Source organism: Bos indicus x Bos taurus, chromosome 21, assembly GCF_003369695.1.
Source record: "Bos indicus x Bos taurus breed Angus x Brahman F1 hybrid chromosome 21, Bos_hybrid_MaternalHap_v2.0, whole genome shotgun sequence".
In the NCBI taxonomy this organism is placed as follows: domain Eukaryota; kingdom Metazoa; phylum Chordata; class Mammalia; order Artiodactyla; family Bovidae; genus Bos; species Bos indicus x Bos taurus.
In genome coordinates, this window is record NC_040096.1 from 20,682,363 (window position 1) to 20,699,498 (window position 17,136).

The window sequence follows — 17,136 nt, forward strand, 5'->3', positions numbered from 1 at the left end:
GGAGATCAGTCCTGGGTGTTCATTGGAGGGACTGATGCTGAGGCTGAAACTCCAATACTTTGGCCACCTCATGTGAAGAGTTGATTCATTGGAAAAGACCCTGATGCTGGGAAGGATTAGGGGCAGGAGGAGAAGGGGACGACAGAGGATGAGATGGCTGGATGGCATCACCAACTCGATGCACATGAGTTTAGGTGAACTCCAGGAGTTGGTGATGGACAGGGAGGCCTGGTGTTCTGTGATTCATGGGGTCTCAAAGAATCGGACACGACTGAGCAACTGAACTGAACTGAACTGAGGGAGTTGATGCGTCTGGAGTATGGCATGGTAAGAACAGCTCTGAAAAGAAAGCGGAGGTCTGTGCTCTAATCCTGACTTCCTGATACCAAGCAGGTCAAGACTCTATTTTTCTCATGTGTAAAGTGGGGGTGATACCATCACTCAGAGATGTTGTAAACACTGCAAGACATGACCAGCCCAGTCCTTGACCAGAGGTTGGATGCTCAGAAACTTGCCCACTCTCTGGGAACCTTAGACTCCCTGTCTTAGCTCAGGCTGCTATAACGTAATACTGTAGACTGGGATGCTTAAACAACAGATAGTTACTTTCCAAAGTTCCAGAGGCTGGAAGGTCTGTGATCAAGGTGCCAGCAGGTTTGTTTCCTGGTTTGTTTCCAGGGCTCTCTTCCTGGCTTGCAGGTGGTCACCTTCTCACTGTGTCCTTGCATGGCAGAGAGAAAGAGGGAGAGACTAGTCTCTCATCCTCTGCTTATAAGGACACCAATCCCATCATAGGGGCTCCACCCTCAGGACTTTATCTAAGCCTAGTTACATCCCAAATATTCCATTTCCAAATACCATCACAGGTGGTAGGAGAGCCAGGTAGGGCTTCAGTATGTGAATGTTGGGGGAGGGGACACAAATATTCAGTCCTTAACACTCCCCATCAGATACTGAGTTAAAGTGGTACTTCTCAGTCATGTGACTCAGTCTCCCCAAACATCCCCCCATCCTGCCTTTCTGACCCCATGGCCCACGCCTCCTCTCTGTGAGTAGTTGTCTGTGTTTCCCTCATGTGCTTCCACCCCCAGGATGTGAGCCTTCTAAGGTCGGGCACTGTGTCTCCCTAATCTCTGAACTGTATTGACTCAACATGTAAGAGCCAAAAAAAAAAAAAAGTAGGGCGTGGCCGGCTCAGTTTCGATGACGTCTCTGGTTGGGTCCCAAGTACCAGCCACGTGCTCCTAGAGCCATTTCTGGTCCATGTGCTCACTCTCCAAACAAATCTCCTGATCAGAATAAAGGTCATCTCTCTTCTCAGTGGTCAAATATTTTTGCTGAAATGGAAAATTTGTTTTTCTTTACCTGAGGCTGTGCTCTGAGAGCCTGTTGAGAAGAGTACTCTCTGCAGAGGCTGAGCGAAGGGCCCCAGCACCTGCCCCGACCCCTGGCCGGCATCTCGGCTCAAGGCCAAGGAAGGACATTATCAGCCACTCAAATGAGAGATTCCCAAGAGAGAAACAGGAGCAGCTGTGAGGCAGTGCTCTGTGGGCCTGATGTGAGGGGAGCTCATCCCTTGGGAGGCTCTCCCAAGACACCATGACCCCTCCCTTTCTGCCCCTGTCACTGAGGCGTTCCCCAGGATTGGGCTTTGCGGAAGGAGAGCGAAGCTAGGGCAGACTAGAGTCTGTGGAGTGAGCCACTGGGTTGGGAACACAGTCAGGGCTGTGCACTGGATGGGCCTCCAGCCAAGTGCTGTGTTCACAGATGCTGACATTCAGAAGTCACCAACCCTTGAGAAGGTGTCGTTCATTTTACCAAATGACTTTTTTTTTTTTTTTAATTGGAGTATAATTGCTTTAAAATGCTGTGCTAGTTTCTGCTGTACAATAAAGTGAATCAGCTTTATGTATACATATAACCCCTTCCCTCCTGAGCTACCTCCCACCTACCCCCATCCCATCCCACCCCTCTAGGTCATCACAGATGACCCTTTAAACCTAAAAAGCAAGTTCTAGGTGAATCCCTGAGGTGACCGTGGATGCCTGGGAGAATCCTGCAGACAGATCTGCTCAGTGTCTGGAACTTAGGCAGGGAGTAAACGAAATTACTGCTTCCCAGGTGGCTCAGTGGTAAAGAATCTGCCTGCAATACAGAGATACAGGTTCTATTGCCAGATCGGGAAGATGCCCTGGAGGAGGAAATGGAAACCCACTTCAGTATTCTTGCCTGGAGAACCCCATGGACAGTGTAGCCCCCTGGCGGGCTGCAGTCCATGGGTTGACAAAGAGTCAGACATGACCTAGCGACTGAGTGTGCTCAAATGGAATTACTACTTTAAAAAAAAAATGTTTTTTGCAATATGTAAATTATTACTCCAATATGCTTTCTAGTCTTCAGTTGGAGCTGTATCATATATATTGGGTTGGCCAAAAAATTCATTCAGGTAGTGAATGTGTTGTGCAGTACAGTTCTTGGTGTATATGAAAAAGTACGTATTTTATTTTTACTTAAAACTGAACGAACTTTTTGGCCAGTCCAATAACTCAACTTGTGTAGATTCAGCTCTTTATGTCAAGAACGACAGACACTTACGAGCGCACACGCGCGCGCGCACACACACACACACACACACTCTTCCTTTGTGCTGGTCCCGCAGCCGGATTCTTTACTCAGACACACTCAGCCCCCTTGTGTAGGTTGGGAGCCTCATATCCCCACCAGCAGTACCAGGGCCTGTGTGCTTCTGCTGCAAGGGAGAAGCATCGTGCTATGTCCTTGCATTTAAACATTTGGGATTTCCTGGTTTCACAACATGACCCTAACCACAGGTCATCAGGGCCATCTGTGTTAATGCTGTCCCAGCCATCCGCCCAGCACTGGATGAGAGCTGCTTGGACTTCATGGACAAGCAGTGTGTTCCTGCCTGTAGGGTATTCAGAAGGTGATTTGACTTTAGCTGGTGGTTTGAACTTTTAATTTGAAAATCAGACTATGGGTGAGACATGACCCCACTACACTAACAGAATGACCCTGCGGAGGAGAGAGCAAAGTTAAAACAGAAGGGATCACTTCTGAATGACCCCTTTGCCATGACTGTTGCACTCACCGAAGACCCAAGATGTGATCTGAGGCTTTGTCCTTTCTCCGGGGTGTCAGGGGTGTCAGACAGGGGTGTCAGACAGGGGTGTCCTGTCTCCGGGTGTCTGACTCAATAAGTGGATTTATATCAGGAGTAGCTACCAGGGCTCCCTGTGTTGCTAAGAAGCCCCTGATTGGCCATAGCCTTAAAAACGGACAACTCTGAAATACGCATATGCTAATTTGATGTATTTTTAAAGCTAGAGGCTGCCTGTTGACTAAGATATGTTAAGTTTCATTTGCACTAGTTCTCCATAACTGTAATATTTTTAAAGGATGACTAATAGAATCATAGGAGTATCTGGAATGAAAATATCTCTTTTTCATCATCATGCCTGTTTTGTCATCCAGATAAGCACTGGACACAGTGGTCATCAAGGTCTCAGTTGAAGTCCTGACTCTGCCCTTGATTAGCAGAGTGACCGTGGCTAAACTCTGGGCCTCAGGGTCCCCATGGTTGACAACAGCTGCCCATTGCAAAAACTTGGTATCAAAGGCAAATGAAAACAAGATCGGACTGTGTAGCACAGGGAACTCTATTCAATATCCTATAATAAAGCATAATGGAAAAGAATATGAAAAATAATACATATATATGTGTGTAACTGAATCACTTTGCTATACAGCAGAAACTAACAACATTGTAAATCAACTATACTTTAATTTTTAAAAATTACTTAATTTGGGACTTCCCTGGCAGTCTTATGGTGCTTTCAATGCAAGGGGCATGAGTTTGGTCCCTGGTCAGGGAAGAAAAATCCCACATACCACATGACCAAAAAAAACCCAACTTTTTTTTTTTAATAACAAACATTCCTGTGATAACATAAATAAAAAACAATTAAAATTATTCTTAAGAATAAAATTTTAAAAGGCAAGTGAAATCCTGTACAGAAAAGATTTTGACAAATTGTGAAGTGCTCTAAGTAAATGAAATGTTCTACGTTGAAAGTAGGAAATAAATGTGGTGATGGAACCATAACTAGCACCTCAGATATTCCTGACTACTTTGGAAAAGCCTTGGGGGAGGATCCTTAATGTGCCTGAAGTCATGAAGGGTTTCAGTCCTGGTGATGTTTCTTTGCTCTAGTAAGCTTCCAGACCTTTGTCTTCACAGGTATCTCATTCTCGCAGATAATTAGAGTCTGGTGACTCTTCCCTCCCGCTTCCTTTTTCTCTGTGAAATCACTGGCCCTCCTACTTCCTTAAGATGGTGGAGAAGCAAGACTTCTCCCACGACTCCCACGGATCTCAGTGGCCCCCAAGTGGACCCTGCATTTGGGATCTTGTCTTCACTGCCTCCTTACTTTTCATATCATCTACTTTGTTGGTACTGGTCTTGTCTGGATCGAGCTGGGAAGAAGGACCTCTAGTTGGGTTCTAACTATCTGCGTTCCCGCAGGGAGAAGGCTCAGTAGAGGTTGAACCCAAGGACATTTTAAATGCAAGTATTTTCATCAGATTTACGTTACCATGAAAGAATTTTAGAGAAACTATCTTTGGGAACAAATTCTACTGAACCAATTTGGTTTCATGTTGATTTTTTAGAATATAATACAATTGAATTTTATCTCCATCAGGTTTATTTTCCATTTAACTTTTACTGCAAAGCTTGGATTCAGTTTTTTGTTCATATTGTGTGTTACTGACCATGGCTTCCTCTATAGAAAGCTCTCTTGTGGCTTTTCTTTTCATCAAGACCAATTCTCTAGGTTAAATTTTGCAAGTCTAAATGCTTTTATGAAAATGGATTCTTTTGTCAAAATTTAGACAATGCTAAATTATTGTTGTTGTTTAGTCACTAAGTCATGTCCCACTCTGCGACTCCATGGACTACAGCACATCAGGCTTCTCTGTCCTCCACTGTCTCCCAGAGTTTGCTCAAATTAATGTCCATTGAGTAGGTGATGCTATCTAACCATCTCATCCTCTTTCGCCCCCTCCTACCCTCAGTCTTTCCTAGCATCAGAATCTTTTCCAGTGAGTCAGCTCTTCACATCAGGTGGCCAAAGTATTAGAGTTTCAGCTTCAGCATAATTTAGTATCCAACATAATACTAAATTATACCACATACCATTTTAACTGTTACCAATTTTACTCTGATTTGATTCTTTCTACTGGTAGTAGCCAAATTATGATTAATATTAGAGATAGAGATAGAAGCAGAGATAGAGTGGAAGGAAATAGCCTGGAGTCAAAATGGTAGGGCTTTTCAGTGCCATTAATCATTAGGGAAATGCAAATCAGACCACAGGAGATGCCACTTCATACCCACTAGGGCGGCTGTAATAATTTTTCTCATGGAAAATAACAGGTGTTGGCAAGGATGTGGAGAAATTGGAACCCTTGTGTGCTGTTGATGGAAATGTAAAAGTGTTTCAGCTGCCGTGGAAAACAGTTTGGAGGTTCCTCAGAAAGTTAAGCATGCAATTACCAGATGACCCAGAAATACCACTCCTTGGTATTTCCCCAAAGAATTAGAAACAGGTATTCAGTCAAAAACTGGTACACAAATATTCATATCAGCACTGTTCATGATAGACACAGGTGGAAATAATCCAAGTATACATCAACAGATGAATGGACAAGCGAAGTGTGATATATCCATGCAATGAAATATTATTCAGCCATAAAAAGGAGTGAAGTACTGACACGTTACTACAACATGAATTAGCCTCGAAAACATAATGTAGGTGAAAATTCACAAGACAAAAAATCACATATTGTATGGTTCCATTTATGTGAAATATCCAGACTATACAAATCCATAGAGACAGAAAGCAGATAGATAAGTGGTTGCCAGGGGCAGGGGGAGGGGAGGAAGTGATTATGTAATGGGTGTAGTGTTTCCTTATGGAATGGTGAAATGTTCTGAAACTAGGTAAGGTGATGATCCACAATGTTGTGAATATACTAAATGCCACTGAATTATAGACTTTGAGATGGTTAATCCCATGTTGTATGAATTTTACATCAAAAAGATGAAAGTGAAAGTCGCTCAGTTGTGTCCAACTCTTTGGGACCCCATGGACTATACAGTCCATGGAATTCTCTAGGCCAGAATACTAGAGTGGGTAGCCGTTCCCTTCTCCAGAGGATCTTCCCAACCCAGGGATCGAACCCAGGTCTACTGCACTGCAGGCAGATTCTTTACCAGCTGAATCACAAGGGAAGCCCAAGAATACTGGAGTGGATAGCCTATCCCTTCTCCAACATATCTTCCTGACCCAGGTATTGAACTGGGGTCTCCTGCATTGCAGATGGATTCTTTACCAGCTGAGCTACTAGGGAATCCTGGTAAAAGATAGTGGGGGCAAAATGACGGGTTATGTAACATGTGTTAATTTAAGGTCAGTAAAAATCACTGACCAGGAGTCATAAAAACTCTACTTGATGTCTCCTTTAAAGAAAACAACACAAACTTTATATATATATAATATTTGCTTTTATAAAGACAGGTGTGTGGGGGGAAAAAACACTTGAGCAAGTAGGTTGTCTTTTTCTGAGCTATGCTATGTCATAAGTGAAGCAAATACTTCAAAGTAGATACATTTGAAAATAATGGGAAAATACTGAGTTGGGACCAGGTTTGGGGAATAGGAACAAAAAGAAAGAGGAGACTTTGGGAGCACTAGAAGAAGCATTGTGGTTTGATGGGGGCTGTGGGGTGTCAGGGCACTGAAAAAGCCTCCTTTTTAATGTTATTTATTTGTCTGTGTCTCTAGTTACGGTGTGTGGGCTCCAGAGCAGGCAGGCTCAGTAGTTGTGGCACATGGGCTTATTAGTTGCCCCATGGCATGTGGGATCTTACTTCCCCAACCAGGGATGGAACCTGTGTCCCCTGCATTGGAAAGCAAAATCTTAACCACTCGACCACCAGGGAAGTCCCTGAAAAAAGGCTCTTGAAGCAAAGACAAGTCCAGCTAAAAGCCTTGAAAATGATGTTTGTTACTTTTCTGCCGCCCAGCGTCCATTCCTCCTCTCCAAGGGCACACACATTTCCTTTGGGGGACGTTCTTCTCTTACAATGCACAAAAGTAGTAATTCAACGTGCCCTGCCCACCCACTCTGAAATTCCGTGCTTCTAGACATCTCCCTCCTGGGACATTGACTCTTTGCAGGGAGTGATCCTGCTGACTGTGTAAAGAGCGCATTGCTAGAGCAGCCCCCTGGTTTCTTTCCTGGATCCTGCGCTCTTCAAGCCTGCTCCAGCCTCTCGTCCATTTGGGGAACATCCCAGCATCCCTCTAATATAAGAGGAGTTAAGTTAGTCGGGGCTGGGTTGTTGCTTTAACCAAAGTATCCTGTTTGATACAAACATAAAACGCCAAGAGGTAGCTGCTAATGGGCATTTGTTTCACTGGGAAAGACTTTCTGGGAGTCATGGTGGGGGAATTAATCTCAGACAACATATCCTGAACACCTATTGTGTGCCAAGCCTGGAGCCAACTTGGTAGAGAGGTGCTGGAGAGAATCAAAGGGAATAATAACTAAGTCTAGGTCCTATAGCTATAAAGTGGTTTGATCTATTAATACATCCAAGGGACCCAAGTCCCATAGGGAAGAATCGGTCACCCACAGATTTAGGGCAAAGATGAGCATTAGTCACCTTTTTTTCCAACTGTCTTATAAACAGCCCAGCAACCATCTGTCCTTGCTCATGTGAACTCCATCTGCCCAAAGGTGGTGTGTGTGTGTGTGTGTGTGTGTGTGCGCCTGTCAGGAGGGATGTGGGTGGGAGGGAGGTCTAAATTTTCCCTTGAGGTCTTTTCCTTTGGGCAATTCTGTTAGTATAGCCCGATGTTGATTATAAGCATGTTCAGAAGATAAAGACATCCTGGCCTCTAGATTTTATTGTGGTCTTCCAACTTCTTTCTTAGTAACAGGATTCATTAACCACTGACCACAGCACGACATTGGACAAAATACCATCTAGATAAGTAAAGAAGTAGAAGACATCACTTCTGCTTCCTGGGAGTCAGGAGTAAAACATGCCCAGATGCTAACTCTTGAGAGTAACTTTTAAAAATGTAGACATGAATGCAAATTAGTGTAGTGAAAATTCAGTATTGAAACATGAAGCAAGCTATAAAGTTTTACTATAAGACATAAATACTTGAATAGTGGAGAGCTACACCATGTTTTTCAATGGGACAAGTCAAATTGTAAAGATGTCAATTCTTCCCAAAGTAGTATGTGTTTGGTGTGTTTGCAATTTAAAAATCCTAAATTTTTCATAGAACAAGCTAATACTATAGTTCATCTGGAAACTAAAATGCCAAAAGTCTGCCAAGAAAATGTTGAGTGAGGTAGGCCTGTACTATCAAATCTCAAAATACTCCATAAAGCTATGTTAATTAAAGGGATACCATATTGGCACAAGAATAGACAAAGAAATCGATGAACCAGAATAGAAAATGCAGAAAGAATTCCAAATATTTCATTGAGAACTTGATGTATATTTAAAATGACAGTCAAAACAGTAGGGAAAGGATGGGCCATTTATAGTGTAAGGACAATTAGCTAACTGTCAGGAAAAAAAATGAGTGAAATCTTCACATCATTTTCAAAAATAAGTAGATTTAAAAGAGTAATACATTTTTAAAAACTATAGGACTAACAGAAAGAAGTGTTGGGAATATACTTAAATTGGGTGTTGGAATAGTTTCCTTCTAAACAAAATGCAAAGCACAAAGGTTTTAACAGAGAAAATTAACAGATTTAACCACAACACATAAAATTTATATAAAGTGAAAGACAAAATTAAAGTATGCAATACAGTACATGGTAGTTAAAAGAAAAAAGGAGATGTTTTCAGGTGTTAAGATCCCAGACTAGGCCTTTCCCACTTCCACACTAGCTCTCCTCCCCCAGCCCCTCCATAAAGGGCGGGGCGGTGGGTGGGGATGGTGGGTCTCAGGCCTTGCCGCTCTCCTTTCTGCCTCTGCTCATCCCAAACCACGGCTGTGAGAGTCATCTCATGATGACTGCACTAGGTGCTCAGCACATGCTTGTGAAGTTAATTCACACACACACACACACACATAAATGGGATAGACTGGGAGAAAACCTTTGCAAAATATAATATATATAATTACTTAATGTAGGGATGATAAAAAGGAAAAAAGAAAAGTATAATAGAAAATGGATGAAGGATATAAATAGACAGTTCACAGAAAAGAAATACAAATTGCTAATAAGCATATGAATCAAGAAAATGCAAATTCAAATAAGAAACTTTTGGCCATACCTTTAGGAAACACAAATTGAAGTGAAATATCCATTTTTTGCCTATCAAAGTAGCCAAAATGGGAAAGACTGATAACACCAATTCTTGATGAGAGTGAAGAAGACAGGTACTTTCATACATAATTGGTGGGAATGTAAATTTGTCCCTCTTTTGAGGGAGGCAGTTTGGTGATACAATAACATTTAAAATGCACATAGCTCTTGTGTGTGTGTTTTTTTAATATTTATTTATTTATGGCTTCCATGGATCCTAGTTGTGGCTCTCAGGCTTAGTTGCCCTGTGGCTCGTGGTATCTCTGTTGCCCAACCGAGGATCGAACCCAAGGCCACTGCATTGGAATGTTGATTCTTAGCCACTGGACCACCAGGGAAGTCCCAAGCTCTAGGTTTTACTTCTCATCCTCTCGGCCCCCTCCGTATTTCCCCACATCACTGTGTAGTCAAGGCCCGGCTTCTATATTGTGTATGCTGTGCTTAGTCGCTTAGTTACATCTGACTCTTTGTGACCCCGTGGACTGTAGCCTGCCAGGCTCCTCTGTCCATGAAATTCTCCAAGCAAGAATGCTGGAGTGGGTTGCCATTCCCTTCTCCCAGGGATCCTCCTGACCCAGGGATAGAACCTGTGTCTCCTGCATTGCAGGTGAATTCTTTACTGTCTGAGCCACCAGGGAAGCCCCTCTTTACTGCATAGCACCAGGCTTCCAAGGAGGTACAAGAAGAAGCTGCCAGATTCCTGAAGGGTCAGGCCCAGATCTGGGCAGCTTCCCATCACATCATACCAGTCCAAACAAATCACAGGCCTGCCTGGACTCACAGGGTGTGCAGATGTTTCTAGCTCCTAATGGGAAGAGTGGCTTTCGGGGACAGGAATAGGTAAAATTATTGGCACCCGTATTTTCAGATAAACTATTCCATAGGTAGTTAGAGTAAAACATATTCCTCCATGTATTATTTCAGCAGCATTTCTTAAATGTTTCCATATTCATACACATTTCAAATGTTCCGTTGTTTCGGTCCAGATTTCTTCGCTGAGCTAAACCATGTAACTAGGCACCTATTCTAGTTTTTCATTTCTTAATGTTTTTCTTATGATCTGTGGATTGGTTATATAAACAAACAGAAACACACAGTAAAGCTCCACTACAGTAAATGCTATGCAGAAACTCAATTTTGTAAGCTCTCGTGTTGTGTTACCGTGAAGTTAATTAAAGACAGTGTTTTATCAGTAGGTGGTAGTGTCATAAAATGATAGATTATGAAACCTCTTCTGTGCACAATTGACTTTAACTGAAGGTTCCAGATGACCCTGAGGCAGTCGTTTATTCTCATACACACACACGCATGCACATACGCACACACGGCTTGAGAATTTCATCCCAACCCAGTCTGAGAACAGTGCTAAGTAGCCTCGAAAGAGATCAGCAGCCAAACCAGTCATGCCACAGCCAAGTTCACGTTATTATGATGCTTATGATATTTTAATCATATCTTTGTCTTTTCAGAGGGCTTCCCTTGTGGCTCAGCTGGTAAAGAATCCACCTGCAGTGCAGGAGACCCCGGTTTGATTCCTGGGTTGGGAAGATTCCCCTGGAGAAGGGAAAGGCTACTCACTGCAGTATTCTGGCCTAGAGAATTCCATGGACTGTATAGTCCATGGGGTTGCAAAGAGTCGGACACGACTGAGTGACTTTCACTTTTCACACCAGTGGGTCTGTACTCTTCATCCTCAAGTCCTCCCTACATGTTTAGTGTGTGTGTAGTGCCATGAGGACAGACACAAGAGAGAAGGAGCCTGGCTCCTGCAGGTGGCAGGGAGGAGTGTTCTTGAAAAGAGTGTATTTTAATGAAGCCTCAGGAGTGCCGGAATGGAGTTATGTCGTGGGGTGCTTTGCCAGGGGCCACAGAGAAGAGGCAGCTCCCCAAACAATCTGATTGGAAGTGACTTTTGAGAGACAGGTAGTAGCTGGGCAGGAGAAAAAATTGGATGTAAAAAGAGAGAAGGAGGGACTTCCAGTGCAGGAGACGTGGGTTCAATCCCTGGCCAGGGAACTAAGATGCCACACGCCAAAGGGCTGCTAAGCCCGCGTGCCACAACTACTACAAAAACGGCAACTAAAGAGAAGCCCAAACGCCGCGACAAAGAGCCTGCTTGGGGCAACTGAGACCCAGCGCAGCCAAAAATAAATGCATATAATTATTTAAATGAGTAATTATTTAAAAGAGAGAAGGAGAGAGTATTCCAGGTAGAAGAAACAGGCTGAGCAAAGGTATTTGGGATAAAAATAGCTCCTGGGTGGAGCTGGGCTGGTGGTTCAGGTTTTTTGGAGCTTAGGGAGAAAAGGCAGGCACCAGAGTGTGGTGGGCCTCCCAAGCCAAGCTACAGGGACTCAAACAATGGAGGACTGTGGCCAGGGTTATGTGTTAGTTATCCCTCCACTGGTCGGGGGATGCCAGAGTCGGCGGGAACAAGACTAGAGGCTAAGAGGCCACTGGAGGGAGGCAGATGCCAAGATTCAGAGGTGCTGACAGGACCTTGAATCTGGAGCATGGCCTCAGGGTCATCACATGTGTCATGATTATACAGGAAATCTGTGACTAGCCAAATGGAAATTTTATTCTTTTGTCATCTTCTCTAAGATTATATTGTATTCCAAACAAAATCAGAAGATTTTGTATTCCAAACAAGATCAGAAAATAAGTAGATGAAATTTAACCCATCCTTCTGACATTTTTAACCTCAGAACATTTCCATTTTTAATTTACATTATAAACAAAATTTTCTCTCAACTTTTCCTCCAGGAGCGATTGAAAGTTTAGTTTCTTGGACCACTCCCCTACCCCGATGCACAATTTATCGTCCAATTTAGTAGTCTGACGGTCATCCTCATCATTTTTCAACAGGGTTTTTATTGTTTAGTTGCTTAGTCATGTCTGACTATTTAGCAACCCCCATGAACTGTAGCCTGCCAGTCTCCTCTGTCCACGGGATCTCCCAGGCAAGAATACTGGATTGGGTTGCCATTTCCTACTTCAGGGGATCTTCCCAACCCAGGGATTGACCCCAGGTCTCCTGCATTGCAGGTGGATGCTTTACCACCAAGTCACCTGGGAAGCCCCTAAGTAGTCTGAAACCCTTCATAAATTCTCTTATCTAAATCTTGTATAGTATTCACCTGTCCAATTGACATTATTTTTATAGGCTTGCTTTCTGTTGCTATCATAATCCACTCATCTCTTATAAATGCTTCTGCCTGCTTTCCAAAGGCCATGCCCTCTGCACTGAGATTTGCACCTGTGGTGTGACATTGGCAAGTGATTTCTTGTCCTTAGGTCTTAAAATACTCTTCCTTGTCCTCCCTGCCCCCACAGAAGAAGCATGTCTGGGAACTGGCTTGCTTAAGGTGATAACTTCCCTTCTCTTAAACCTTGTGATGAATTAATTAACAGTTAATGAATTACCAGGAAACAAAAAAAGAGTAAATCTGGTTTAAGGAGAGGATCTAGATCATCTGGTCTGATAAAAAAGATGGTTTCGAATTGGCAAACAAACATTAAGGTAAATTCTTAACAAAATGCTCACCACTGTGATACGCTACGGAGATGGATTGACGTCAGTACCAAATCCTGCTTGACCATCAAGCTGGGGCTCAAAGCTGAAGAAGAGAAACAGATAGCAATTTCAGGAGATGGGATCGTCTTGCGAACTGTGATTGTGAACAGTAATCATTTCTTAATTGTCACTTGGAGGACCTTGTTTTTCCCAGTAATTAACTAGTTTGTGGTTTTTGCACTTCCCTCTGACGACCCGAGTCACTCTGTGTTTTCACGAAGGACAGTTGTTAGGGTGGTGTCGTGCCTTGCTTGTGCTAACAAGACTTTATCCTTCATTAATCCAACAAATATTTACATTGCTCTGCCCTTCCGGCACATTCTCCGGAGCATACAATGCTGCCCCCGCAACACACACAGACACGCACAAGGCACTCGACAGACTCTCAGGGGCTTTGCAGCCCTTGCCAGTTTAACAAAGGCAGCAGGTTTGTGTTCATGGGGTCACCCCTGCAGCTGTGGCTGCCTTATTAGGGGAAGGCAAAGAAGTGAGCATTTAGTGTGCGTAGGCGCCTGCCAGCTATTTTATATACATTAGCTCAGTTGATAATGAGGCTAACCCTGTCAAGTAACATGTGTTCAAAATGTACTAGTTGCTTTCTTTCTGTTCTACATTATGGAAATAACCCATGTTGAATTAATTAACACCTTCAATTTGAAATCCTGTCTATATAAGCATGTCCTGGTTGATTTCTAAAGCTAATCTGATGCATCAGTGGGAAAAGAAGTAAATCATGGCCTGGATGTAAGGTTGAAAAAAATATCCTATTTGTGCTTAGTGGACAGAATTTACCAGGGGGGGGGGGGGGGGGGGAAGGTTGAAAAGCTTTTGTTCCAAGAGTTTTTCAGAGTGTTATTCCAAGAGTGTGGGAAAATTGACCTCTCCTCTCCTCCTTTCTAGATACATCCCACCCTTGATCTGGGGGAAAAGTGGACACATCCAAACGGCCTTGTATGGGAAGATGGGAAGGGTGAGGTCGCCACACCCGTATGGGCACCGGAAGTTCATCACCATGTCTGATGGAGCCACTTCGACCTTTGACCTCTTCGAGCCCTTGGCTGAGCACTGTGTGGGAGGTGAGCTAGTTCAGGTTGTGGGATTGGGCCAGCCCTCAGGGAGGGAGCATTAATCCCTGAGGGAGCTTGGTGTAAATGCTCAAGCCACTGACTGTCACCATCGCATCCAGGGGGCCCAGAGGACATCAGCCGAGGTTCGTCACTTAGCTACCACCTGCAAGGACTGGGTCCAGCATGAGCGGGCCGAGTGACTTGTAGGGCTCTGCAGAGAGCATTGTCGAATACAGTTGATAAGTCCTCTTGTGAAATAGAAAGGTTTGTATAAGAACTTGGAGCCCAGGATCAGATCTCTGGTGATAATGGCAACAGAAGCTGGCCTAGTCTAAGTGTTTCACATATACTCTCATCTCATTTAATCTTCACAACCACCCTGAAGAGTCGGTGCCTTATTCTCCCTGCTTTACTGGTGAGGGAGCCGAAGCTTATAGATGCAGTGTGGCTAGTCTTCTTTGTTGGACAACAGCAGCTCACAAAGGCTCTCAGGTACCCTCTGCTTAGATTTTCAGGGGTCTGGGACACCTATTTCTCAGAAACAACCACAGTTTCTATTGCTGATAAAACTCTCATTGTTCCGTCCAGGCTGCACAATAAGCAGGCATTAAAAAGCTTCACAATGAGGACTTTTGAGGAAGTGGAGTTACACGGCAGCATCCTCTGAATGTTGTTTCTACCAGAAGAGAACAATATTTTGATTCCATAGTATTCAAATGCACCTCGTTTGTTTTTTTTTTTTTAATAGGAGCTCAGTAAATATTTAGGGGTAAATTCCAGTAAGTATATTATTATAGCTCTCAGTTATTTGAAGCACTTAGAACTGCCGAGTAGCTAGTGACAGCGTAGCTTATGTTCCCTCTGTCAGGAACGCTTGTCCCAGACTTTCACGTGACTGCTCCCTTGTCACTTAGCTCTGCGCTCCAATGTCACCTCCTCATAGGGATGCTCTCTGATCCTTCCCAGCAAATCCATCACCTTCTTGCTCAGGTTCTTCATGGTACCTGCCAATCTCTAAACTTACTTGTGTAGCTGTTTATTATCTGTCTGCTAGAATGTTGGAATCCTTCAGAGTCCAATAAATAGTCACAGAAAGAATGAATAAATGAATAAGTTGGCCGTTCACAGTGTGTTTATGGTCTTGTAGCCGATCTTTCAAATATTTACTTCTCTACCAAACCCAGTTAAATATTTTTTTCCCTTGTATCTAATGCTCTGACTTCTTCTACTGTTGAAGCACAAAATTTAATTTAACCAGTCTGCTCTTTAGGACGGAGGTAGAAAGTTGAAAAAGACAAAACTTTTATTCTTTTTTTCCAACTTGTCTCTGTATTTCTGTCACCCCTGTGGCCAGAAAGAATTGATGAAGGTAGTTGTGGAAAGCAGTATTTGCATCCAAGAAATGCTCTAAGGAAAGCAGCCCTTTTTTCCCCCCTTTTTTGATTTTTTTCTGACAACAAAAGGAATACTCACTTTAAAAAATGTAGATAACATAGAAACTTTTTTTAAAAAGAGAAAATAATCATCAATAATCGTACACCCTGCATACCGTTGTTAACATTTTGTTCCATTTGTACCATTACAGTAAAATAGAACTGAAAATTTTCAGTTACTACACATTATAAGTATATTCCCATATCATTAAAAGTCTAAAATGTCTTTAATAACAAAAGTTTAATGATTGCTTAATAGTCTACCATGTGGTCATGACATAATTTAATCAATCTATTTTTGAACATTTAGCTTGCTTATAATTTTGTTATTCTTAAGTAATCCTTTGATAAGCATACTTATTCATAAAATTTAAGGCAGGATTCCAAAAATTGGAATTTCAAGATTTATTAAAAATTTTAATGTTCTTTATACATTATTGCATAAGAATTTAAAAATTATTTGTCTCAACTTTTAGAAGGAAAATTTATGATTGAATTTAATGACCTAAATACCACTTTTCTTTTAAAGAAAAATGCATATTCATATTTTCAAGTAGGTAGTTCATACTCATGGTAGAAAATTCAAAAGTTACTAAAGGACATACAGTAAAAGTGTAAATTTCTCTCCCACCCTTACTCCCCAGTGGTACCAACTGTTAGGACTCATGTGTATGGTTCCAGAGCTAGTGGATGCATTTATAAATATAGATGTCCTCCCCCGCCCCCAAATGATAGCATAGCATAGCCTTTTTTTGCATCTTGCTCTTTTCCACTTAATACTTATTGGAGAGCTTGCCTTTAGCCGTGTATAAAAAAATGTCTCATTATTTTTAAGGACTACATAATATTTCTTCATTTGGATATGCAAAAACTTATTTAACCAGACCCCTGTTTCTGGACATATATATTATATTCAGATTTTTGCCATTACTGCAGATGTATTGCTTTGTGTATGTACCATATATTTTTAGAATTCATATCTGAAAATAAAATTGTTGGATCAAAGAAGTCTGTGCAAACATAGTTTTTTATTTTTCTGTTCATTGATTCATTCATACAGAATTTCATATAGAAATTAAGAGTGATGCTCAGATATTTGTATGGTGGTTTGACAGAGGAATTTTATATCTGTTGAATCTAGTACTAAAAAATTGAGATTGTATTTCTTCATTTTATTTTTCTAGTAATTAATTTTTATTGTATTTTATTTTTCAAAAGCATCTGCCCTTATGGATTGGAACTTTTTAAAAACTGACCCCTCACCATAAATAATTTGAGAAGCACTGACGTAGACAGTTCCAGCTAGAAGGGAAAGTTACTCTGGCTGAAAGTAGAGTGAAAAGATGAATGTTAAATTCTGTCCTACTGTTTTCTAAGCCAGTGAAGTGTAATTGTGTCCATTTACCACGTCAGTATTTATTGGCTATCTCAGAATCTCCTTCTCCACCCTACAGATGACATTACCATGGTCATCTGCCCCGGAATTGCCAATCACAGCGAGAAGCAGTACATCCGCACCTTTGTCGACTATGCCCAGAAAAATGGCTATCGGTGCGCTGTGCTGAACCACCTGGGCGCCTTACCCAACATTGAACTGACCTCGCCACGCATGTTCACCTACGGTAAGCTGGGGCCA

General features: G+C 42.4%; 1 protein-coding gene across 1 annotated transcript in view; it reads left to right on the top strand.

Annotated features, from left to right (window-relative positions):
* ABHD2 (abhydrolase domain containing 2) overlaps positions 1-17,136 on the top strand; it is a 114,146-nt gene that overhangs the window by 56,992 nt on the left and 40,018 nt on the right. The window contains exons 4-5 of the mRNA XM_027521700.1: positions 13,901-14,076; positions 16,955-17,122. Of these exons, the coding sequence (XP_027377501.1) occupies positions 13,901-14,076; positions 16,955-17,122 (344 nt within the window). The remainder of the gene's footprint in view (positions 1-13,900; positions 14,077-16,954; positions 17,123-17,136) is intronic.